The 26918-nt window shown below is 40.4% G+C and overlaps 1 protein-coding gene across 3 annotated transcripts in view; it reads right to left on the bottom strand.

The window, feature by feature from the left end:
* ESYT2 (extended synaptotagmin 2) overlaps positions 1 to 23226 on the bottom strand; it is a 69368-nt gene extending 46142 nt beyond the window's left edge. For all 3 annotated transcript variants that reach the window (XM_088521144.1, XM_088521135.1, XM_088521128.1), the window contains exon 1: positions 22885 to 23226. In XM_088521144.1, coding sequence (XP_088377270.1) covers positions 22885 to 23226 — 342 coding nt within the window. The remainder of the gene's footprint in view (positions 1 to 22884) is intronic.
* Between the last annotated feature and the right edge of the window lie 3692 nt (positions 23227 to 26918).

Genomic DNA, 26918 nt, shown 5'->3' on the forward strand with positions numbered 1-26918 from the left:
ACCCATTCCTCAACTACGTAAATGCAAGTGCAAGCACACATTCAATACCGAGATCTGGGATAAAGTATTGCTTTAATAGCATAAACGAATAAAAAACAACATGCATAGCTGACCCTGCTAGTGCAAGATAGCAGCAAATTCCCTTTTAGTTGTCACCGGCATTTACTGTTGCACATTTGACTGCCAGGAACCTGACTGAACTTCTGCTTCCCTTCGTTCATGCCAGATCTTTGGCAGTATCAGTAAACTATGGTTAGAAATATTTTTTTAAAGAAGTATTATCACGACTATCACAACGACTAAGGTGATACAAGAAGAACCTCCACCATTGGCTTCCAACTGTGTACAGAACCTCAGACAAAGCATTCATTAGAGTTTACTTTCTGGGTAATTTTGTCACTCAAGGAGTTCAAAGAATATTATTAATAACAAATGGATTGGTTTTGCAATATTCTATTACATTTTGTTTATTTAGAATTAATGTTCTAGAAATTAGGCTGTATAAAATATCATAAATCAGTATTTAGAAATATTCACATAAAATATTTAGAAATATTCACACAAAAAAAGGAAACATTAGCTAAACAGAGCTTGCTAGGTTCTCAAATGGCTTCAGGTGGTTAAAAAAAAAAAAAAAAAAAAAGGAACAGAAAGTACCAAGTGCAGGTTAACCCTTACGCTAACAAACAATATTTTGGTATTTTCTGAGTCTGCAGACTGGAAACGTGCCAGTTCTCACCAATTACTCATCTCTGAGGCAGGATGTCAGATCTTTACATGCCAACATGAAATTGGTTTAGAAGAGAGATCAATGATGTCTGCAAAATGGGAATGCAGGGCTCGTATGGGAAAAGGGGAAGAGCAGTAGTGAGCAGCACAGAAATAAAGATGCAGATGGGGAAAGGAAAAGAAAACTGGCAGAAATTCCAAAGGCAAAACTTCCCACCGTGAGCAATATAGGTATGATAAGTAATGCAAAACACAGCAGAGCTACCATAGTCTGTTCCTCTTATGTAACAGTTACAGATACAGTTCAGAAGTCCTACATAAAATTTTGGTGAACCAGGATAACAAAAAATGACACCTACGCTGAAACTCTGAAACTGCTGCTATTGATATAGGTATTCCAGAAAGTGAAAATTTCTGTGCTACAAACTACTCATTCTCTTCTGAACATGACATTACAGCAAAGTTAAAAACAAAGAAGAAAAGGAAGCACTGAAAGCAATTCAGAAAATAAAGAATATTTAAGTGCCATTTAGAATTCTATTTTTAATGTTTTTTTTTAATCTATAACCAAATCCTTTAAAGATGCTCAAATGAGCCAGTCTCCGAAATGCTGCACTCCAGCAGAGCGAGGAAATGTTTTCTCCAGAGAGTTCTCACAATTTTGCAAAACTAAAAGGCATTTATGGATGAAAGCTGCACACTACTGATGCATGAGGATTTTTTGCTGCCTTCCATTCCCTCCCAGAAATAAACTAAATAACTCAATTTTTGACTACATTAAAAATAATGTAGTATATTAATTACATTTAAAAGACACTTGTATGAGGCAGCATCACTTAGCTTATGCAAGTGCTGAGGTCTTTTTGCTTCTCTTTGCACTGCTTCCTTGTTTGTTGCTCCAGATGAAAACCTAAATCAATCAATGCTAGTTTAATTATCATATAGTCAAGACGATGTAACTAACTTTCAAAAAATAAGTGTTCTAAGCATTTTTTTCAGTTATCTCAAATGCTTCATTCCATACTAGACACCTCTCCCTTCTGCATTCTTTGGAAAGCAGAAATAGCAAAAAACCCTCTATATCAAAAGCAATCTAAACATCTAAGAGGGTATCGGGATCAGTCCTTACAGCCTCCGTATCCACCACCAGAGGAGAACACCCTACACACATCCTACATTGACTATAGCATAAGCTGCTACTTCCACTGCTGAGCAAACATAAACCTGAAGCTGGATGGTGTGAGAAAAAACACATTAAAATTAAGTGATCCTTGGAATTAGAGCTGCCAGATTAATCTGTCTAAACTCACAGCACTTCCAGTGCAAACAGCTAGAGAAATTTTGGGCAAAGAGTTAAGAGAAGGAATCTCAACATAAACAGAACTAAAAGCGTGAACACAGTGGTATTTAAGCTCAATTTAACAGCTGTTTCCTTTAGTGGTTTCCAATCAGTGAAGGCCTAAGGACATTCCAGGGGAGGGGGTGCTGAGCAGGGCAAGGTGTTTCTCCCTCTCCATGGAGGAACCAACTCCGAGTCTTCTGCTGCTCCACACAACTTCACCACCTCCTCAGGGGAGGTTAGGAAGGACTGTTCTTTCCTAAGGAGAGATGATGAGGGAACTGGGAGGGAAAGCAGAGCAGCCAGGTCTGACTGCATCGTGTTATTCCAGGATCTAAATAAAAATCAAATACTTGGAAATCAAGGCACAGCACCATCACAAAGCTTACTACCTCAAAACAACTCTTTTTGAGGCAAGAGCACAGGTTTCTCTAAGCAAGATATTCACTCCCTTTGGAGGCTAATGCACAAACTCTTTTGACTGCTCCTATTACTAGTCTGCTCTTCACAACATTGCTTATTTTCAAACATACAAAAATAGAACTCGATGCCCTTTAACAGCTTCTAATCTTAAAACATACGCACCTCTAAGTCAAAAAATGGGAATAAATCAAAGCTGTTTTTGGAAAAATAAGGTTAATCCAGGAGTGCAATAACACTGATGCTATTTGGGGAAGGAAACTTTGAAATGGGATTTCTTTATGCTTAAAGATATGCAAAACGTTACACCTAAATCTCTCTAACTTGCAAAACTTAAACCATTTGGTTTGGTCGTTACAATATACCCGAAACATTCTTCTCCATATAGAAACAGCATCAATGTAGGAAGGAAATTATTTATCAATTACAAGATTGAATTAATTCATCCTGTGCTCTAACAGGAAAAAAACAGGCTTTCCTGTAAATCAGCAAGTAGATGTATATTTTCAGATTACTGAGCCTACAAAAAAAAAAAAAAAGATGTTTTATTTAAGTGCTTATAAAGTAACGTGCTTCTTACCTACCTAACCTCCAGAGGAGCAGAATGGAGACCTATCTGAACAGAAGCAGCAGTAACACTGCTAAGCAAGGTTAAGGATTTTATTTATGAACTGTAGCATAAGTTACTTAAGTGCTTTGACAAAACATCAGAAAACAAAAAGAAAAAAATTTATGCCTTTTGTATCAAATATTCATCTATGAAAGAAGAGTGGTGTCAGAAACACATAACTTGGTATCACACCAAATGTTTCTAAAACACAGGACTTTGTCACTTAGCCCACGTGAGCTGCCACTAGCACAAGTTATAGATGTCTATTAAGTGTTTCAGTGTGACAGTTGCCCTATCTGTGCTGGCCACACAAACGAGCTTTTGAGAACTAAATTGGGATAAAATGGGTTTTCATAAAATGCTGCAAATGGTAGCAGCATTAAAAAGAGGGGCAGCAGCACTCATCTCTACCTCTATATATGTTGAACTTAACTAAAACACTTAAAAGTAGAAAAAGGGATCGTGCAACCAACTTTCCTACCATGCTGTAATTAAAACGTAAAACTAAATTCAAGATACTGAATACTTCCTAGAGTGCTGTAAGCATTCTTTGTCTTACCACAGCGACCATAAATTTACTTAGGCTTCTGATTTAAATAATACCAGGATGCTATTTTGCTTAGGTTAAAAATATACATACGTGCACACACACAAAATAACAACATAATTGAGAAAGTTATGCATCCAATTTTCTCTCATTAGAGAAGCTGCTAGGAATGGCATTAGAAAACTAACAGTCCTCGACTTTCTTTTGCAGCTGAGCACAAATGTGACCAGCCAGGCCTAGAAAGGGCTTGAGGCTGCAATAGCTGTGCATTCAGAATCCATCATTCTGCAGTGCTAATAACCAGAATATTCTGATCTGAGGATATTCTGCCTCACCCGCTGTGAGGAACGATGTCTTTGGCAGTGCATGACGCTGCCGTAGTGGAAAAGCCCTGCCCGAGGGCAGTGCCCGGAAGAGCAGCCGCGGGGTCGCTGTGGCAGCAGCACAACTTCAGATCGTTTTTCAGCACGCGACGCTTTCGCTTCCAAATCTGGCACAGGGCTTATCCAGAACTGCACTACTCCTCCAAAGTTTGACTCCGATACAAAAACTAGACAGAAATCGCTCCTCTAAGCAATGCTCTCCTTGTCCGTGAATACGCAGGGAGATGGACAATGTGTGCCGCGATACCAAATCGCCCAGAAACGTCCTCCCAGCAGCAGCTTCCCATAGAAAAATCCTCCAGGAGAGGCACAATTAGCAGCTGCTTGGAAAAATGACCCCCCAGAGGCTGCTAGCAAGTAAGGAAGCTGGAAAAACCTATTTCTAGCGTGACCTTCCCTCAGCCTTTGCAGCCCCATCTGGAAGAACACTGTTCAGCCTAACAACCTGAGGAGCGTTTGCTTCCCGAGGCGGCCTGGCTTAGTCACCCAGAGAACAACGCACGCAGCGCACGCCTTGTTATGTGGTGGCACCATTTCCTTCTAAATATCTGGAAGCAAAATTGTGTGGACTTATTAAATTTGGATGCAGAATCAGCCCCAGCAGAGCATGCTTCTTCTGCTAGAGGGAACCACACAGCTTTCCTCAGCTCAATGGCTTTTCAGGTAGCACCATGAGGTGCCACAGATCTCTTTCTACATAGGGGCCTCCAGGCCTTTAGTCCTCTAGGGCAGATTCATGTCTAGCACAGCCTCATTTTAGAGGTATTTTCAAGGACTAGTTTGCTAGGAGGTATTTACTGTAACACAGGCTGTTCCCCACCACAACAACAGCTCTGCTCACCTCCCATCACGCGGCTCTAGAGCTACACGCTGGGGATGGGCCACGAGTCCCCACTTCACACACATGCAGAGGCTCCTCTCGGGCAAACGTTGATGTCAGTGTTGATATCCTACTCCAAAGGTTAAAAAATAAATAAATACAGAATAAGCTTACAGAGTGTATTGCTATCATTTTAATTCAAAATTATATGAAATTATTTTGAAATTATACTTCTTTCAGTAGCCACACTTTTTATTCTACCTGTGAATTACACGCGAAGACATTTAAATTTAAAAACGCTTGCAAAATCCACAGATGTATTTAGTAGGTAGTTCCACAAAGATCTAACAAATCACAATATATATACTTTCCTGACATTTGATTGGTAACTCCTGAATGCCAAAAGGCAAATCTTGAATTACACAGTGTAAGCACAGAGCTCAGATCCATCATTCAGAAACCATCAAGATCCACTGAAAGCTACCAGTTTATGCTGTATGGAAATGTCCTAACAAAATATTTGAAGAAATATTTTACCCAGCAGTAGAGGAAGAAGATTTACCGTTCTTCTGAGTTGTCGGGTGGAACAAAATTGGCGTTGAGCACTAAGTGGGGCAACACAAGAACTCAGGTTTAGCATTTTGATCACTTACCACCCACGTTTACGACACTGCTGTAGCTGCCACTGGTTTCTTACTTAGAAGACCAGAATTTGCCATTAACTATTAAGACAGCACGAAAGCTGGAACAGTGTAACACTTCACATATACAAACCACCAAGCACTGGGTTTATACTCATTAAAGCCTTTTTGTCACACCATATTATAGGTGTGTAGCTCACTCAGTGCCTATAAAATACGACACAGCACATCTCCAGCTTGCCACGAACTCTGCAGTCATTACTGAAAGCAGAGACACATGTTTAAATGGCTGGGCTGCTGCAGGTAGGGCACAAAGCACAGCTGGAAGGGCCCTCACTGAATTTTACTACTAGAAGGACCTTGCATAGTACTGCGTAGTGGTGTGTTACCTAGCATTATTTTCCAAAGTCACTTCATTCCTTCTCCCTTTCTCTCCCAGATAAAATCTTAATACCTTGAAGTTTCATCTCTCGGGATTTGAAAGAGGTTTATAAAGGCACCATGTTTGAAATTTGCCATGTTTCCTGGCATTTTTCATACTTCTAAGCCTACGTGACAAATTCCCTTTCAGTTCCCCTGAGAATGCAGACACGTGGCCAGGCGCCTTGCTGCATGCTGGAGCGCCTTGCGCTCCTGATGGTCAACGGAAGAAAAGTTTTCCTCTCTGGATTGTTACAAAACCAGCTTCCAAACCAGCTTTTACAGCCAGAGTGGAAGTCTTTGAATTCCCTAGAGATAGGAAAAGCAGCACTGGGCTCTACCCTAGATTGCCAAAGACTATTACTGTTGCTATGTACACTGAAAGAGCCAAAAGGCTTGTTCTCCTTTTACTCAACTGCCTCACTTTGCTAATCCCCAGGTGCTCTCACTCACTGTGCCCATGGCTCCTCCACTATACAGCTATATAACCACATTGCTAATGCAATCACGCAGGCATTCAGTGAGGTTTAAAACAGACATCAAAGTTTGGGAAGTACTGACCTTCGTCTGTGGGACTGACCGTCCTTTCTCAGGCAGATTAAGTGTCCTCTCCTGTATTTAACTGACTTATCACCAGCTAATTACTGCAGAGCAAAACTGCCTGCAGTGATTCAACGCACGCTTTTTAACATGAAACAACTCCATCTACTTAACTAAGTTTTGTATACTTAACACCATTTTTTTAAGGTATAACCTGGAAACTCACAACACACTGGAAACAAATCTGAGTGAGCTCAGACATGACAAACCTCAGTCAAGTTTGCCTGGCTTTACAGCAAGCAAAACACAAACTTGCACTCGAAAATAAAAAAGCAAAAGGGCGGATTTTGATTTTATGTGGTATCCAAATTAAAACAGAGTGGCAGAGCATTAACCCACAACACACCCTAAGACATCACACAAGCCTGTAGAACACACTCATTATTCAGTTCTTACACCTAAAGAGAACATATGCACATTTATGTTTTGTGTGGATCAAAATAGTAACAGCAAAACTGCACAGCATTTACGTAGTGCACTGCATCTAGCAACACCCAGCCAGAGTTTATTCCTAGTATTTATAAATATAAATTTATAAATATCATTATATTATATTATAATATATTATATATAATTATATTATATTATAAATGTTAAATATATTTATAAATATAACCAGAAACCATTCAGGATATAATGGATGTTTTACATCCCTCCGCACCATCTCTAGCTGCAACATCACAGGCTCACTATATAAAATCCAGAAAATGTAACTAAGCCCAGAGTACACATAGTAGTTTTGTTGAACCTGCAAGTATTCAGCAGTGAACTACCTCTGAAACAATAAAAAGCTGCTGTTAGTTTAACGGAAAGGAGGGCATTATAATAATGCAAGACCAAAGGCATTTTTAATCTAAAAAGCAGTAAAGTTTAGTTTGAGTTTCAGTTAACACAGCAATTGCAAACAGCGGGAAAGAAACCCCTGATTAACCTGTTAGCACCACACAAACAACCTGCCCGCAGATCCTTCTCTTGCTCTCTTGTAAATTCAAGCATCTACCAGGCATGTGCAAGAGCTCTCTGAAACTAATGGCTCCTTCCTGCCCACATTCTCTGTTTTCTTCTGTTTTTTCCTCTCTACCGATGAGCAATAACATGTCTGCTAGAAGCACTCACATTTGACCTAAAGTGCAAAAAACATTTCTGACCCAATTTAAACACTTAGAAATCCAAGAAAAAGCCCTTTACAAAAAAACAGACACAAAAAGCAAGTGTGTCTCTGGTGCTCTTAAACAAACTTTGGTATCTTTAATAAGCAGGCATACACTAAAATTTCTAAGACTTAACATATTTCTTTTTTGATTCTCTCAAAAGGGTTTTGTCCCCCAAAGTGGACAGTTTTTCGGCACAAAATACAAGGTGCTGTTATTTTTTTGGAAGCAATACTCAAAATACAGAACATGCACTTCCCTGACAGCACCTATCAGAAGAACTACTTGGGGGGAAAAACGCAGGGGGGAACTCCCTTTTACAAATTCCAGTGTGTCACCGAACTGTGCTTCAGTTAAGCCACAACTGCTGCTCCAGGGTTTCAAGGCACTGAAAATAGGAAGCTGATGAAATGCATAACCAGGAGATGCTTTGGCTGCCAGACTGCAACTGCCTGCAGTTGCGGGCCCCATTACCCACTTCTGTTTATTAACTCCACCTTAAACCCACAGAATTTGCCGCCGTTACTCAGCCCCGGCGCAGGAGGGGCAGCTCTGCGGTGGTTTTGGTAGCACCAGTTGCTAAGGAAAGACACTGAAACACACCCTGTTAGGCCGAGTTTCCAGACTTAGGTATGCTGCATCGCTGCGTGTGGAAACACCAGACTGCCTCACTACCAAAGGGACTATTAACCTCATCCTTGCATCCTACTATTCTGCCTCTGTCAGCGAAAGGTATTTTAGAAGAAATTCTCAAGGGGTAAAGCTCAACAGAGATAAGAGCTTCCACCCAATTCTTGCAGGATTCTCATCTGGTTTTGAAGTAGCAAAGGTATTTTCGTTATACACTGAGCAGTTCTTGTGCATGTTTCGATCTGTGCCAACAGCTTGTAATTCCTGTATCCTTTCAAATCATGGATCTGTTTCAACAGCTTATTTTTCATCTGGAATAACTGTCCTATGCACTGAACTTCGTGTCTCTCCGCCAAGAGCACATACATATACGTAAAGCCAACCTGTAGAAGGAAGGGATAGCACTGAAAAACACCTCGACTGAGGCAGATTTGTAGACCTACGCTACGGGCTGGCACATACAGCATTTGTGCAGTGCAATATCCAGGAAGCTGCACCTACGATCTGCCAAATTGCTTCCAGGCACACAGAAAAAAATACTGTGGAAAGCAATAGGCTTTCATATATAAACACAACATTGCATGTTGTTATCTTATCATTATAAAAGTGGGCAAAATCGTGGTCCAAAAGAAGGAATGAGACAAACACCTGTGAATTCATCACAAACTCAGTTTTCACTGCAAATAACAAATTCTGCTTATTTCAAATTTTAACATTGCACCAAGTCAGACTCCCCGCAGAAGACGACAGTGCACTCTTTCAGTTTGTCCTTCTGAGAAAAGCTGCTTGAGCTCTTCTAGATGTGTAAAATGTTCTGAAAGTGAATTTTACAGCAAAATATACTTACTGGCCACAGCACTAGAGATTCCTGATCCTCTGCAAACAACTGAGAACTGCCTAGCAGACACCTGTGAGTTTGCAACATAACCAAGTTCACTCGTAGTGAAGAAAAAAAAAAAAAAAAAAAGATACAGAAGATGCAGCCCTTCATATGAGATCAGTGACTAAATTTCAAGAGGATTACATCTTTTCAGAAATCCATACTTCTATATAGATTTCAATAGAAAGGAAGAGCCCAGTCACCAGCTTGCGACGTCCCCTTTCACCCTGCTGAACTTCTTACTGGCCCTGGTCCTTCTTGGCACCTGCCAAGAGCTTTTCCATCATGAAAAGCAGGAAGAGGGACCAGTATCTCTAAAAATATATGAATTACTCAGGTCAGTCTGTTTATAAAGCTATTGGAAACTGAAGAATTTGCCTTTTTTCCTTGAGAAGTTTATCACCTGACGATTTAACTCCTCCAATTTTAATGCAAATTCACAACACACTGTATTTAAACATACTGAGAGGGGAAGGCCTGTGTTTTGGAAAGGCTGCACTGCAGCTTCTACCTAAGCAGTTACGAGTTGCCATTCCCCACCCCATCCAGAAACTAGAACTTTAAACTGTAGTAAAAGCAGTATCTCAGGCATGTTCCAAGGGGTTTCAGTAGCGGCATCAATCCAGGCCCAGGCAGAGTGTCCAACCGGGTGTGCAGAGCTGCTGACCTCAGCCACAGAAACGTGTTTCCCTACACACATTGCTTGGGGTCAGCAACTACCTGCATGAAGATGTTTGCCCGCAACTGAAACAAGCCCTTGTGTAAAGGGAGTGAATGCCCTGGGTAGCGAGCAAGCGACTTACCAAGATTTGGTATCTTGGATATAGAGGAAAGTTCCAGCAGGAGATGGCTGGAATGGCTGGATGCCAGACGGGATTGGGGGGAAGCAGTAACAAAGTGAAGGAAGAAGAAGAGTTGACCACATTTTTCCTTTTGCAAGCGCAACACAGAGCTGCCACCTCCTGTCTGGTAACTGCTGATCACCACCAAGGCAGGAGATACCCGAGCAGTTGGCATCCTCCAACATCCTTTACACCAAGCACCGTTATTACAAATTGCCCATATTCTTCCACTTCCAATTTTAGCAGTAAAAGTAATAATCATAAACTGATACTATTTCAGTGAAGGATAATAGTAGTAAGGTGGTTTGGAAACATACTGCCTACAACTGAATCATAACATCAGGCGTGCAGCAGAACGCAAAGGCTTTGAGCTCTTGTAGTCGGTATGTAAACTCATCAATTCTGTATTTGGAGCTGTATCTATAGCCCACTTCGGATGTTTCCACAGGAAACAGCTGAAAAAGAAGCAATTAGAAGTAATCACACCATGGCCATAAGATCTCGCCCACAGTTCGTTAATACTGGAAAGATTCTTTCTACATCTCAGCAGCCTTTTCCCCAATATACAGTTTCACAGCAATTGCCAAGGTGACCATGAGGTCACCAAGTTTGAACTGTTCTGCTCCACCCACTGAATGTCTGTGTTTCAGATGACCAGCACTGGACAGTCCAGGCCTGCTTCAAAGAGAAAGAAAAGCCAGTTTCATATGACTCCTTAAAACATGTATCCTGAGGTGATATGAAGAATTCTCTGCAGACCCTTGTATTGATTATAACGATGATCCCAAATCAACATAGTCTTATATGTCTAAACATAGGTTAAGAGAACCCAAGCTCTAAATGCAAACCAAGCACCTTGTGCCTAAAAATCATACCAAATATAAAACTCCACAACTGGAAAGAAATTTCTATCAATTAAAGGTAACAGCCTGACAACCACTCAAACAGTTCCTTAAAAACCACCCCTCAGTAACGGGTTGACAATCACTATGTCACCTTACCCGACTGCTGCCCCGCAGAGCCTTCCTGCGGCCGCACTCGCCTCGGGGCAGAGGCCTGTCCCCAGGCAGCGAGCGACACACGCAGCCAAGTCACGGCCGCCTCCTCAGCTCCCAGCAGATCTTACAACAGATGCTGCTCCATGGTGCTAATAAAATTCTTTTTGCAAGTTCTACAACAGAATATTTACTACGTGCATTAATTACAATCTAACAGCTGTGGCCCATATCATTCCTCGCTCATTTTTGGCAGGTAAACGTAGTACTGGAATTACGACCTCATTACTCAGGATCCCTACTCTGCAGGGAGAAGGAGTCTCCAGCAAAAATTCAGCTCATCTCTTCCCACTACAAAACTTTGGAGTAAAATTCCACTGTTATTTTCAGGAATCTGTATCAGCAACAGTTAATGTCCAACCATGTTTTTCCTGCTAAAGAAAGTATTCTCAATAATCTAATAAAAGTTCTTCCACATTAAAAATAACCTCAGTGCTGCTGGAGAGATCTGAGCAAAAAAAGCAAAGACTTCATTCCTTTTCAAATTCTGTAATTCTATTTGCCATATAGGCTTCACTTTGAATAACAGAATCTGATGCAGCCCTCACTGGGCTCAATGTATCTGAAAAACAGAACACCAAATAGCATGCTTAAGATTTATCTACAAAAACAGTATTTGTTTTAACAAAATAAGCCAAAAATAGTTGCTTGCTTATGGAGATGACTTCAGTCACGAGTGACTTGTAAACGGTGTGGGGTTTGTATTTCAATGGCTGATTCTCAAAGTTGCTTTTCACCCTCAGGATTCACACAACTCTTGGAACAGTGACACCCCAAATCCCACGTCCTTGCCTGGCTTGCTCCAAATCCAAGCTTTTTTCCCTTGCACTTGCTCCTTGGGAGATCTTAGCACTAGAGCTTCCCTTCTGCACCGCGTTGGCTTCCCACACCGACATGGGAACATTATTTCCACGCACATGGCAACACAAACAACTGTAGCAGCCCAAAGCAGAGCTGGGGTTACCTGGATTATGTGGATTTCAGAAGACCACTCAAATAAGCACAAACCCACAAGATGACTGAGTTTGACAAAAAGAACAACCATTTATGGAAGCCTCAGGCATGGAAGCAAATGACTTCACAGTTCTCGGGTTATACACAAGCCTGAAGCCCCAGTATTATACGGGAATCAAGAATTGAACCTTTACAAGAAGAGGAAATTCCAGAGCAGTAGGTCAGAGCTGAAAACCCATTAATTTAATAACACTGATGAACCAACTTCTTTCTCACAAAGGGACTGACACTGTGCTAATGCTTTTCAATAAACAGAGGTTGAAGTGATTTTTTACTTTTTGAGCTTAGGCCCTAAAGAGTCAGGTGCAAATCAGTGCTATTACAGTCAACAAGAGATGCTTTAAAGCAACTGAAAGCTACCATCACTTCCATCCCTTTAACAGTGGGCTTCTCTTCAAGCACAAACACTTCCATTTCTCATTCTAAGAAAAAGCTTTAGAATATATCTGCCAAAAACCTACATCCCCCCCCCCTCAAAAAAAAAGAAAGAATAATAAAGGCTTTGCAGTGATATGCAAGTTTGGCTGGTTTGACCATGTTCAGCCAGAGAGAACATATACTGACCTGTGAAATCCTGTCCTAGCACCTATATAAATTAGTGAGTAGGCCTCAAGTACCAAAAACAACCCAAAACCAACACATATGCCATGGAAGTCACCTCCACTGCATACCCAGTGATTTTGGGATTACTTGCTTCAAAGAACCCTTTTGCAGTTTTAACGGTAAAAGTAAAGCTTGTATTCTTACATGAGAAAGTGACTGGAAACACAGATGGTTTCCAAATCAAATGTATATTCTATGGGTTTCATGGATTGCTCTAATGAACTAAAGGGAGATACTTCACTGTTTTTGTTATGTACAAAGCATAACAATGTGAACAGATGGACAACATTTTTGTTACTCACTATCATACTTCAGAGAGTTGTGAAAGACAGGGAATGTATTGGAATAAAGTTTCATAAACAATATTTTCAGCATTGTGGAAATACAAAGGAATTGAAAAATACAATTGCTAGCAAAAGTTGCTGTTACCATAAATCTAAGTAAGGCCCAAAACAATATAAGCAGATATTATTATGCATAATTTTTGAAAAGCTTTAGGCATAGTCAAATTCAGAAGAAATACACTTTAGAGATTGACACAATCAAGACAAAAAGAAAAGTGATTTTAACAAATAATGGAGACAGTTCGGACACAATCACCTCAACAGTATTTATACCAAAAATATTGTAAATAGAAAAAAAAAAAAAAAACTAAGTCCAAAATTTTTCTCTTCAGATTGTGTTTCAGAGAAAACTACCAAGCAAGAAGAGCCTGAGAAGTGACTATAATATATGGCATCTAATTTATCAATCACAATCATTTGTTATTCTTAGACTGCATACAATGCAAATGAGTGAGCACTGATCTTTTTCCCTGTGAAACTCTTATCTCCTATCATTTCCTGGCTGCTACTTGGCACTTAACTGGCAGAGGGTGGGTGGTGGGAAAGTGTTCTCTTTCTAGTTCAAGTATTTTAGGAGAATGCCATTGGAAGAAGAATACGGCATTTTTAAATATAATTTTAGTCTCCATCATAACATTAATTACTAGACTAAAACAACTTCCTAGCCAAAAATACAAAAAAAAAAAAAAAAAAAAAAAAAGGCATTCTATTTCAACAAGGAGCAAAATGAATCAATAGACTGCAGGGAGGGATAAAGGCAGGTTTGCCTTAACACAAGTTATAATCATTCAGAATCCTGAAGCAGCAAGGCCTCAGTACTAGGAAATATTAACAGTCAAATTAAAAGATGACATTTCCTCATTTGAGAGCATCACAGGTTCAGTACAGTAATAAGAGTCTGCCTGAAGCATGCAAACAGACTAGACCTATTAACTACCAGCAAGTCCTGAGTTTGCCCTATGTGCTGGCATTAAAAACCTCAGGGAGTTTCTCTTAACACACTTCCCTGCAAAAGAATGACTCAAGAGAATGACTTTTCAAGCTTTTGAATATAAAGTTGTAAACTTGCTCGCTACTGTTTTTTTTTCCGAGAAGATCAAGACTAACGCCCTGCAGAAGCATTATGTGAAGGAGAGCATAAACACGGTTCACATCCAGACAAGCACATCTGAAATAAGGCCTGAAGGATCATATATTGCAAAGGAGCAGCAACAATGCTGAAATACGAACTTCGTAATTACCAAGTTCAACTTGAATTTTTTTCCTCTCCCCAAAATCTGTATTTTCAGGCAAGGTATTTCACACTGAACACTCAGTCTCCGAAAAGAGTCACAATCCTCCAAGGCTAATTCAAATGGCACCAAACAAGATTTTACACCCAGCTTCATGCTTCAACATAACTTGTGGTTACTTAAAGAAAACAAAGCAAGACACAACTGCATCTGCACAGAGATTCACTTGCTTTCTTCCCAGTTTCCCTTTAAGGTAGACAGTGATGGGATACCAGACAGACAACGCATTGTGAATATATTTAATTTAGCATTTGGTGTTCTATCTTTCAAAATCTTCCCCAAGGAAACTATTTCAGTTAGCTTGGCTAATTCACGTGAGTCAGTCCTTAGGCCAAAGGAATGCAAACAAAGGTTACGAAAACAGTGCTGGAATCTGCATTAGACTGTCTCTTAATTAGTCTTCACTAAACTAGATGCAAAGAGATGTACAATTTACATCAAAAAAATAAATTGATCTCTTGCACAAAAGCTCTTGCTATTGAACTAATGTAAACTTGATCTATGCTGCTAAGGACAACCAAATGACAATGTAATGCTCCTCATATGACAGTTATTTTCAGCCAAGTAAAACTAGTTTCGTATTTCTAGTAACAACTTCATGGTTCATAATTCTAGTCTTGTTTCATAATTTATGATATTAAAAAAATAAAAATATTTTGAAGCTGCTGGTAAGAATTTCATAGTGGTATCAGGGTGCAAAAGAAAAAAAAAAGCTTACAGCACTGACTCACTACAAGGGAACACTCTTCACACTCTTCATTGAAAGGTTATTTATGTAACTAGAGAGCCTTTTGATATATTTTATGTTTTAACAGTTTGCTGCATAGAATTTTAATACTCGCTATTTAGCTGACAGGCATCAAAGTCACAAAAAAGGTCTCATTACCTCCCAATAGAAAAAAAAAAAAAATCTCTGAAGATAGCCGTCACCAATTTTTTTGTTAATATACTTACGAGCTAATATTGATATGTTTTGCTTGGAGGGGAGAAAAAGGAAAAAGAAAGGCTTATCCTTTGTAAGTCACCTTTGGGGACTAACTTGGGAAGTCAACTTAAATGATAGCTTAAAATACAAATGAAAGTCACATAATAAGACAGGTTGGAAGGGAACCTCTGGAGCTCATCTAACCCAGCCACCAGCAGCGCCAGCTTTGAAGCTGGATCAAATTACTCCAGGTTTCCAAGAAAGCGCTTTTCACTCAGGCTATTATTCCATGTTACTTTAAACCTGGTCATGAGCTTCCGTAACTTACCTTGTGCAGGCACTAGTGCTTGTGTGGTTGCACAGTAAACTAAAATCAAGGACCTGAGTCACATATATATATATATATTTATATACATCTATATATTTATATATACACACATACACACACACATATATATATATATATGATTTGGTGGCAAAGTAAATGCTAAGCTGGTACAAGGGAACAGTAGGAATATGCAATTGTGAGAAGCAAAATAGACAGGTAAAGGAAGGCAGAAAATCTTTTTTGCTAGGAGCACAAATTTACTTTGCTTTTAAACTGCAGAACCATTGTCTTTCACTGCTAAGCTCCATAACTTGCTCTGCAATAAGCATCTTTGAATGCAAAAAGGAGGAAAAAAAATTCAAAATCTCATCTATAAATAAAATTTGAGATGATGTTTAAATACAGTTTTCATGAAATCATGAAGAAGATGCTCAAAAATTCTCACTGCTCTTCTAATCTTCCATATCCTGGGATGCACCAAGAGGGAACAAAAACCAACAGCCTATTACATGCTTCATCATTTAAACTGCAAAGAGAGAAAGAACTCCACCAGTGTAATAAACACTGGTAAAAGGAGGTGGGTAGAAATTACATGGGATAAAAATGAGAATCAGAAACAGAAGCTGAGACTGGGACCAAACAGCTTTTTTAAAGGCCAAGGAATGTCCCTTCCCCTTGAAAAACATCATACCAATGGGATTCCAAAAGATGGGGACAGGGCTCATCTGATCTACAGTGCAAAGAGGGAGACTAACAGGATCCCAGGACTGTGTTAAAGATCCAAAATAAAGTAGCTCGAAAAGCTGAGGCAAATAGGATGGAAGTAGGAGGGACACTGCAACTGCTCAACGCCTGCCCCTCAAGTCAGGGATGGAATCGGGAAAGAACAAAGCTACACGAAGCACCATTATAAAGCGAGTCATCTCTCTACTTCATAGCCTTTGTTTTTTTTCAAAGCGGAACAAAGATAAGGGTTTCATTTTCTCATTCCAAGGATGCAGCAGTCCTCCTGAGTATACAAAAGCAGCCATACATACAACACAGCTGAGGGTCTGCTGGCCTGCCATGCCTGGCTACAGAAAACCTGGAAGTTGGCCTTCTTAGTCAACAGAAAAGCCCCAGAGCTGCTGCAGGGTGTTCACACCAAACTTCCTCATAAAACAGTAAAATTAAATTTACATTGCTAAGAATGAGCAAAAATAAGAGGAAAAAAAAAAAGTTGGCTGGTCAAAATGGTTAACTGTTCATTACTATCGTCTAGTACAAAATCTCTTATCTCTGTAACCACTCCCAAAGACTCATGCTCTTTCATTAATTTTCTTGTATCCGTAAGTTGGTATGCATCTAATCAATGGAACAGAGTTCCTTATAAAGCAATGCTTTCAAAAAAAATCACAGAATCGTCAAGGTTAGAAGGGACCTCTAGAGATCACCGAGTCCAAGCCCCCTGCACACGCAGGGACACCTAGAGCACATGGAACAGGGTCACATCCAGGAGGCTTTGGAAGATCTCCAGAGAAGGAGACTCCACAGCCTCTCTGGGCAGCCTGTTCCAGGGCTCTGGCACCCTCACAGGAAAGAAGTTCTTCCTCACACGGAGATGGAACTTCCTGTGTTTCCATTTGCACCCATTACCCCTTGTCCTGTCGCTGGCCACCACCGAGAAGAGTTTGGCCTCATCCTCCCTACATTCTCCCCTCAGGTACTTATACATATTGATCAGATCTCCTCTCAGTCTTCTCTTCTCCAGGCCAAACAGGCCTAGTTCGCTTAGTCTTTCCTCATAAGCTAGATGCTCCAGTCCCTTAATCATCTTTGTGGCCTTACGCTGGACCCTCTCTAGAAGCTCAATGCCCATCTCGTCCTCGAGAGCTCAGAACTGCACCCAGTACTCCAGGCGCGGCCTCACCAGAGCTGAGTAGAACTACAAAGTTTAACGAATTGGTATTCAGACACTTCAGCAGATGTTTAAAACGTAGCATTTTAAAAATAGCTTCTAGAAATCCAACCTCAGGCCTATGGTCAGCACAAAATTGCTGCAAAGCTCAATATGAGTTATGGTAAAGGCAATTTCAGTAATTACAGAACTTTTTCTGTACTGTAATTAGTGAGGATGGATAAGCGGGAGGTAAACTGCAACATAAATCAAATTATTTAAATCAACAATTTTTATCTAACCAGCAGAAAAATGCCATCTCTTAATTCCTGACTAGAGGAAGAGGACTCCAAACGAGTCCTTTAGAAGTTAGTTCAAAATTTCTAGAGTAGGGTTTCATTACTAGAAGCTAGAAATAACAAACCAATAGAAATATTTATTTTCTCGATAATAGCCCTGATTCTTTCTGTTTCCCAACTGGCCATCATGCACATGTTTGTATGCAATGTTACCTGTCAAAAAAAAAAAAAAAAAAAAAAAAAAAATCACAGAATGAGTCTCCCATTACACTCTGTAATGTGCCTACTCTGCAAGAAAAAAAAGTAGTAATGACTTAGATTTGGAAGAATTCTGCCTCAAGTGGCAGCAGAGCCCTTTATCTTTTCCACTGTTCATGAGGAAATTTCTGTTTTTATTGACAAGATTTTATAACTTCAACTTTTTCAATTTGGTTAAAGCTGTCCCTGCTCCCACAATCAAGAACAATTTAGGCAGGTACACAACACTAACAGGCTGAAAAGAACATTTCTTGTCCCTGTGATACCATCACACAAACTCTTTTTCCTTAACAAATCAGACTTTCAAGGGGGAACGGAGGGGAAGCCCACCTTTGAGCACTACTTCAAAGTTAAATTCAACCACTGAATAAACAGGTTCAAGACAGACACTTTTCCCAAGTATCAAAGAAAATTCTAAAAATGTCTAATATACATATTCCTCAGTTATGCAGAAAAGATTTGAAGTAGTCCTAAACCTCAGAAAAGATTTGAAGTAGTCCTAAACCTCAGCAATAACTGCTATATTCTATCAATTTGTTGTATTAAAAAAAATTCTATGTGCCAGTTTAAGAAAACAATAACTTTCTAATTATTTTTCTTTTAGCAGTTTGGTATCATGCTCATAAATGTCAGTCTTTCTGACAGAAAAAAAAAAAGAAATTCTTCCACATGAACCACGTAGTGATGCTCATTGCATTACTATGCCAGAATTTGTTATTTAACAGACACCCTCTCAACACAGTCATACATGTTTGTGTACACAGTCAAGCACACCTAGAGCAGAAGGCATTTTTAAAAACTGGAGGAGGAGAGCGGACTTCAGTTGTTAAACACACACACACGCACGTTATTATTCTGTTCTCAGTCCCACCCTTTCCTCCTTTCCAGATGCCGGCTGGCAGCCAGAGGACATGGCCAACTGCAACACTAGCAGTATAAACTGATTAGATCCAGCTTGGCATCCAGTAGTTCTACGTGCAAGTAATTGTTCTTCTAGATCACTCCTTGGTAAATTCAATCCAACAGCTCAGGTAACATTTAGAGAAAGGACCACTAAAAAAAAATAAATCACCACAATGTCTCACAGTCTCCTTTTTATGTTTTAGTATTTGGTATAAAAGCTCATATAAATTCAGATACAGTAACCATAGCATCAACCAAAGAATAATGAACTTCTACTTCAATCATCTTTTTGTAATTAAATATTTAGAGAAGGATCTTTTTGTTTTATGACAACAAATACAGCATTGCAAAGTCCACTTATTTACCAGGTTTACTGAGATTGTATACTTCAACTTCCACAGGTAGGGATTTGTTGGAGAATCCTGTCTTGAACAATCAATCTAATATCCAGTTAGGAAATTCTACAACACTAGGAAATCTTCATAGCAAATACAACCGTGAGCCTAACACCTCAGTCTTCTGTACTATGTAGCTATAACTCAGTACAGAAGAGAACCTTATGTTTAGAGCTACTTAACCATTTTTTGCACTACTGATTTACCTTCCCAACACTAGTAAAAATACCTTCATGGGTCTAACCAAGTAATTGCAGCATTTGGAAAGCAACTCAAAATAAAGTAAAAAAATAATAAAAAATAAAAATAAAAATAAAAATAAAATAATAAAAAATAAAATAAAAATAAAAATAAAGTGACCAGCCATGTTTTATTCTAAGACATGAGACTAAAACCAAATCAATTAAAAGCTATAGATCAGTTTCCTCTTTCAGTCTGAAGTCTCCTTTTCCTCAGTGACTCCTCATCGCTTAATGGCTCTCAGTTTGATCAGCATTCAATTCCATGTGCAATTAAGAAGCCAGGAAGGCCTAACTAAACTGTCAGTTCAGGACCAGTTTTTCCCTTTACCCAAAGCAGATAAAAAAATCTCAATGCATCCCCTCCTCCCTCCCTCCCCAGTTGCTCCAAACTACAGCAGAAAGTAGGTGAGTATGTAGGACCCAAAATACCTGCACAAGTTTGTTATTGATATTTTAACTTGGCATTGTTTTTGCTACAATGATGTATAGTATTTCAGTGTCCATCTAATATATCATTAGAGATACAAAGAAATCATCCAAATGTTTCTAAATCAATTACTGAAAAGTGCTAAGATTTGTTTTTATTATTTTGGTCTCCTGCTGCTTGCTGGCAGACAGCACATGGACACAGCTCCCAGTATCAAGCCAAATTAACAATTAATTTGGGTGGAAAAAAAAAAAAAAAAAAGTGAGCAGGGCTCTTTATTGCTACATGGAATTAAACAGAAGTCAAAGTTCCATTTAGACCAAAAAAAAAAAAAAAAAAAGGGTCAAATGTGAACTGTGCACACACTAAGACATTTACAGTAAACATCCAAAAAAACCTGCCATAACAAAAATCAGGTAACTTTTGTTTGGTTGTTCCAAGATAGCATGCAGCAAATCTGTTACCACTTAGATTATGAATTTCCCAGACTGGTTTAAAAATACAAGGCAAGATACGTTGCCTGGCTTTCGAAAACAAATGTTGAAAGATGTGGTTTTCTACTTTCCATCCTCAAGGTAAGAGCTCTTAATCTGCCATTTTCTTAATGTGTGCCTACATTTTATATATATTTTATGCAATAATAAATGCATTTCTCAATATAAAAATAATGCCAGAAAAAGGGAAATGTTGATTTTCTTTAACAATCATTTTGATCCCAATTCTTTTCCCATTTTCAGTTCTGCAGCCTTGTTTCATTTGACTTGGAGAAGTACTAACTCTTCTCTGTCCACCTCAATTAAAGCAGTTTCTGAACAAGCATCAAAGTTATAACTACCTCCTGTCACTATGCTAGACCTTATTAAGAGTAAAAGAAGTATTTCTTGGTTCTGCCCATTCTATTGAAATTAATTCAATGAAATGCAAGGGACACATAAGAAAAAAAAAAAAAAAAAAGCTTCTTTCAATGCTCTTGTCAACAGAGAAAAGATTGTATCAGATATATATCGGATCTATAGGAGAACCAAGAAAATATTTTTTCAGACACTAGCATATAATCTTTTCACACATACATATCTCTTCAAAGTAATTCAGTGATGAAATTTAAAAAAAAATTAAAAAAAGCTCACGTTAGTGTTGAACTAATTTATTTCACACACACAGAACAATCTTCCTACTGTATGGCCACACGGTTATGGAAGAAGCAAGACTAATTTAGAAATCTAATAATTAACATTATGAACCGCAGTGCAATAGCACAACAGCATTACATCTAAATCACTGCTTAGCATATTCTCAGCACAGAAATTCAAATCCATTACTCCTACTATACCCGCTTTTAGAAAACAAACTCTGTGAAACATTACTCAATACTTCACACGAATCACTACAATAGCAACCTATCCCAAAGAGGGAGGAAGAGCACATAAGGGCTTTTTTCCCTCCCCTAACAACTACAGATAACAAAATTGCTTATATTTTAAACCAATCACTGTCCTACCCTACTTATTTTCAGTTAAAAGGTTATTTCCATGACTGGAAATCAAGGGAGTGCACTGCAGCGTGGAATTCACCCTGGGATGGATAAACTGGATACCTATTAATAATAAAAAAAAATGTTAAATTCCTACATATTGCCCAGTAGCTCCAATGAATCTCCAGCAAAAGACATAAAACATGAGGAGACAAAATAGCAGTTTTCCAGGACAAGTTATAGAAACAGGAAGAAGACTCATATAAAGCTTATTTTGAATATGACAGTGAATGTTAAGTGCCACTTTTGATACAAGTGGGTCTTCAACTGATGAAATACTTCTTTTTTTCAGACCACATTTCATCAAGAAATGACATTTATTTGGAAGCACAGTACTTTCAGAGTGCAGCACATATGTTACCTGAAGCAAAAGAATCAAAATATTTAAAATTCAAAACCATGATTTAAGAGGAAAACATTGACTTTACATCAACCAGGAGAAAAAGGTCATACTTTGGGCAGAAATCCTGCACACTGAAAGGTTGCTTCTTTGTAGCACCATACAGCATGCAAGAATTTGCCATCATTGTTCATTCATCCTCAATTTTAGCCTACACAGAGTGTATTTTAAAGCCAAAAGGCCCATTTCTAAATCTGTAGGTGTCTGGACAGCTCAACACAGGAAGTATTCCCAGTGTATCAAAGGTAACAACACATGACATAACGTAGAATTTACAAACAGCGCTAAGCTTGAGTAGCAGCACTTACTACCTGCTGGCACAGAGATAGCAGACACTACCTTCCACAGGAAATGTAGGTGAAATTAATTAAGAACTGCTTGGCACACAGTCAGGGAAAGAAGTGACATGGACGGGTTTAGTAGGAATCCCCAGGACTTCATGTGCGGAGACAGCGATTGCAGCAGGCTCTGTGCAAGGGATGCCCAGGGAGAGCCTGGGCTGACTCGCAGTTAGTTTTACCAATTCTTAGGAAATTCTTAGCATTCCGGAGCAGAAATGACTAAGAAGGGCTGCACTTTGAAACCGAGTTCCAGCTAAAAATATGACAGCACTGACGATTTACTGTTTAACACTGTATCTTTCGGTTTAGTTTGTCTTTATCGCTCTATGTGCTCTTGGAGACACTCAAACTCTCGGCCTTTCCAAGCCAACCACGGCACCTCAGCCCCTTCGCCTGCACCCTCAGACCGCAGCCACGAGACCCTCTCGCTCCTCTCCTGCTCTGCCGCCTTACCGGGGCGGTTCTGGCTCCCGAACAAGCCCAAGTTTTCCCGAGGATGTTTCTGCCTGACGCTCAGGACCCGCACAGAGACCCCACTGGGGGAAAACAGAGGAAAAGGGGCCGCAAGCGCCGGGCGCCCCGCTGCCCGCCGGGCCGAGCGCCCCAGGCCCCGCTCCGCGCGCCCGCCCGCTCACTCACCCAGGCCGGCAGCTCGGCGGCGGCCACGCCGAGCCGCACCGCCTCCTCCTCGTCCTCCAGGAAGGCGAGCGCGCGGCCCAGGCGCGACGCCTTCCCGCCGCGGTGCCGCCGCATCCAGAAGAGGCCGCAGAGCGCGATGAGCACCCAGCTGAAGCTCAGCCCCAGGTAGCCCAGCACGTACACGGGGAAGATGAGCACGAAGCTCCGCGCGAACTGCGACACCAAGCCCGTCACGTCCGCGCTCAGCAGCGGCGGCGGCTCCGGCGGCGGCCCGCCCGGCGCCGCCTTCTCCGCGCCGCCGGGCCCGGCGGCGGGGGGCTGCTTGCCCGCGGCCCCGCTCATGCTGTCGCGGCGGCGGCGGCTCCTGCGAGTGCGGCCGCTCCGCCCGCGGCCGCTCCGCCTCCCCGCCGGGGCGCTGGCTGCGAGCGGGCAGGGGGCAGGGCGGCGGCGGCGCCTCGCATCCCGCGCCCGGCCGCGCCGCCCGCTTCCGCCTTCGGCTCCGGCGCGGCCCGCGCGGCCGCCGCCGCCTCCTCCGCGCGGTAACGGGGCGCAGGGGGCCGCGCTGCCGCCGCCAGGGGGCGCCCCGCGCCCTGCGCTTCCCGCCGCGGGGCCGGCGGTTAAACGGCCCCGCGGTACCGAGAGGGCCGCGTCTGTGCCCTCAACCAGGACAGCGCCCGCGTCCCCCCTCTGCCCTCCTGACAGGCTCCTGTCGTAGCTTTAACGTAGCTACCCTTGGGGAAGCGACAGCTACTATCCTTAGCTGGGCAATAACCAGCTTGCTGATTAAAGTTACCCCTTGTTTATTTATTTATTGGCTTTCTAAATGGCCACCTGTAGTCTGTCAAGAAGCAGGCGCACACATTTGCCTCCCTTCGGTTGCCAATTTTCACAAAATTTGGAGGCTCTTAAGAGACCAGGGTTTGCAGGTGGGTAGGGTGGAGAACAGATTTAGCTGAGAGGCAGGAAAGTTAGGAGCCAAGTCACTGCCAGCAGGAAAATCAAAGACCAAAATGGTATTAAAAAGAGTAATAAAATCAGCTATTTCAACTACAGAGGATTACATATGCTGCATCTTCTCCTGCACGGCCAATGCATTGGAGAAACACACTATATATTAAAAAAAAAAAAAAAAAAAAGTCAATCTTGTGCTAGCATTTAACATGACTAACACGTAGTTGCAGGCCTGAGAGCCTAGCCTGGATCCTGGTCAGAGTAATTAATTAGTTGCTACAGGAGTTCAGTTAAACGGAAGTGCAGGAGAGCGATACAGAGCCAATGAAATGGGCAAACAAAAGCAAGGTCTGGTAACATTAATTTGATAACATTTATCTCTAACTTCATGAGAAAGCTCCGCTAAAAAGATTAGCGCTGACTTCTTAGAACTTCTGAAGATAACAGACTTGGTCTTGGCAATATTCTGATGAAGAAACTTATCGGGGAATGACCAAAAAAGGCTTGTTAAAATCAAGATATAAACTCAGGGCTCTGTTAGAGCATTTAATACAATATTTATGATAAATGCAAGGTTTTTTTTAGCATCATTTTTATCAATGATCATCCTTATCTTAACTAGAGTTGGTACTGACAAATTGTTTAATAATTTGCTTTAGATTCTTGGATTTGTTAAACTATTTTACAGATTTCTTGATCCTTCTATTTTTTAATGCCTAAGATTGCCATCTTCCTTAGCGCTCCAGGAACCCTTGGAGATACACCACACATGTGGCTTTAGATTTCCCTTAAGTATGCCCCAGTGAATCTTATTAGCTACAAAGCTGATTATATTTATTTGGATATCATCTTTTTTACATCCTACTACATAGGTCTGCTATGCTCTGGGAATTTTCATTGATACTTTATACAAAAGCTGAAGTAATAGGCTCTTTTTTTTTTTCTTGTAATTAGAAAATTTGAAATTGAATGAATAAATGAAATAAATTCCTATCCAAATGTCTCAAACCAACAATCTTAAACAGGAGCACTTAATCCACTTGCTTCCCATAAGAAGCCTAGACCCTAACAAGTGTCTTCTTACATTAAAAAAAAATCATTTTCTTTGTAACAAAAGGGTGCTTATTTTTAAGCGTGGAATGGGATGACCCTATCATCCCTATGAAGAGTCATATTTCCAGTAATCTACTGGCGTAATTCTATGGTGCATCATTCTATACAGAGAAAAAAAAAATTGTTTTGCCAAAGTTTTGTTGCATTAGGAGAACATCCAAAGACATGAAACAGCTCGATATTGCAGAATGTAAATAGCTATTTTTTATTCTTGTTTTTCAGGAAAAAAATGGATAAAGATGTGTATGAAGCCAGATAATATAGAACCTAAAATCTTATCAAAGCTGCCAGGGCTAGCAGTAGTTTTGTTTACAAAATCCTTTCCTTTCTGAGAAATGCTAGGGCATTTTTTTCATGTCACCTAGTGATATAATAGATATTTATTATTTTATTGCCTGTATTCACAACAATGTAAACCCCATTCTTTTAAAACAGTAACAATACTGATTTATTCATTCTTTCCATTATAAGGATGGTAAACTGTTATTTATTTTAATACATGGCAAAAACAATTAAAGGTCCATAAATTTTAGTTCTGTTATCCCATAGATGTAATCTTGCAACTTCTGGTCTCATTCAACAGCTAAACTTCAGTTTGATCACTCACTTTAAACTTTGAAGAGCTTTTTCCAAGCCTCTGGAGGTGCCTTCTCACATCTCTAGTTTCTTCTCTTGCCATAAGCTGCTATAGACTTTACTAAGAATAAAAAGCTCTTGATAGCCAAAACTGAAAATATATATGCATGTATATCCTAAAGAAAAGGATGGTATATCCAGAATACGCAAAAAAGGGGGGTTTTGTTCTAATCTTGATCATTTGTTATGTGCATTTGCTATACTGTTATTAATACTAAATGCAGCTAAACTGAAGTATTTGAAGGTAGTCTCTGTCCTTCAGCCTTTAGATGGAGAACAGCATTTCTGTTGAGTATCCTTTGCTCAGCAGATGTCTAGATCCATGCATTTACATTGTAACTGTATTGGCTAAAAAGCATTCCCAGTTAATCCAAGATGGCTTATAAATGTATTTTTGTTTGGGAAGGATAAAATGCTCATGGATTATTATTGCTCTGCCACAGCCTGCTGAATTATTTATAAGAATGTTTATAAATAGTTTAGTATACATAGATATTCTATTTAGTGGATGTAATTATACCCTTAAAGATAACTTACAGTTAATGGTTCTTAAAAAAAAAAAAACTCACGAATTGTTTTAATTTCCCTATGCTTTTTTGCTACATAAAAGCTTCATGTTCTGCACAGTGAGGCAATTTTTATACTATTTTATGTCGTAATGCAACTCCTGTTGAACTGTCACAAGATTGTTTCTCAAATGCCAAAAGGACTTCTCTATTACCTTTTTTATCTCCCGATTGGTCATTTTTTTTTACTAACATTAGTATTGAACACAAGCAGTATACTTAGTTCCCCTGTTATACAGTCAAATATTAGCTTATGTTTACTGATAAACAGAAAAAATCAGAGGGGTTGGACTAGATGATCTCCAGAGACCCCGTCCAACCTCAACCATTCTGTGGTTCTGTGAAAAAATAAAGAAACAAAAAAAAGGCAAGAAACACGAACTGCAGAGAGTTTTCCCTCGGCCGCTGGAGTTGTGCGGCACATGAACCAGCCGCGAAGGGCGCACACCTTCCCCGCGGGGCATCCCCGGTCACTGCGGGCCTCCTCCGCGCACGCCTGGGCGGCTGCCACGCGCTCCGCGCTGTGGAAATGGCTCCCGCCTTTGGGACGGGGGAACTAACGCTTCACTTTCCACAGCGAGCCTACGTCTGGGTCCAGGGCAGGCAAGCACGAACAGCTCCAGTCAGGCTATGCCCTGTTATCCTTTGCTTTTCTCCCTAAGAGCCGTGTGTTGGTGACAGCTCGTTTCCCAGCAGGGCATCCGCAGCTACTGCTAAGGTTTCGTGGCACCCTCGGCCTGCGCAAAGTCAACGGCGACTCGGAGGGGA

This window comes from Tinamus guttatus, unplaced genomic scaffold (genome assembly GCF_059628265.1).
Source record: "Tinamus guttatus ecotype Peru unplaced genomic scaffold, ASM5962826v1 Tinamus_guttatus_pri_ptg000006l, whole genome shotgun sequence".
Classification (NCBI taxonomy): Eukaryota; Metazoa; Chordata; class Aves; order Tinamiformes; family Tinamidae; genus Tinamus; species Tinamus guttatus.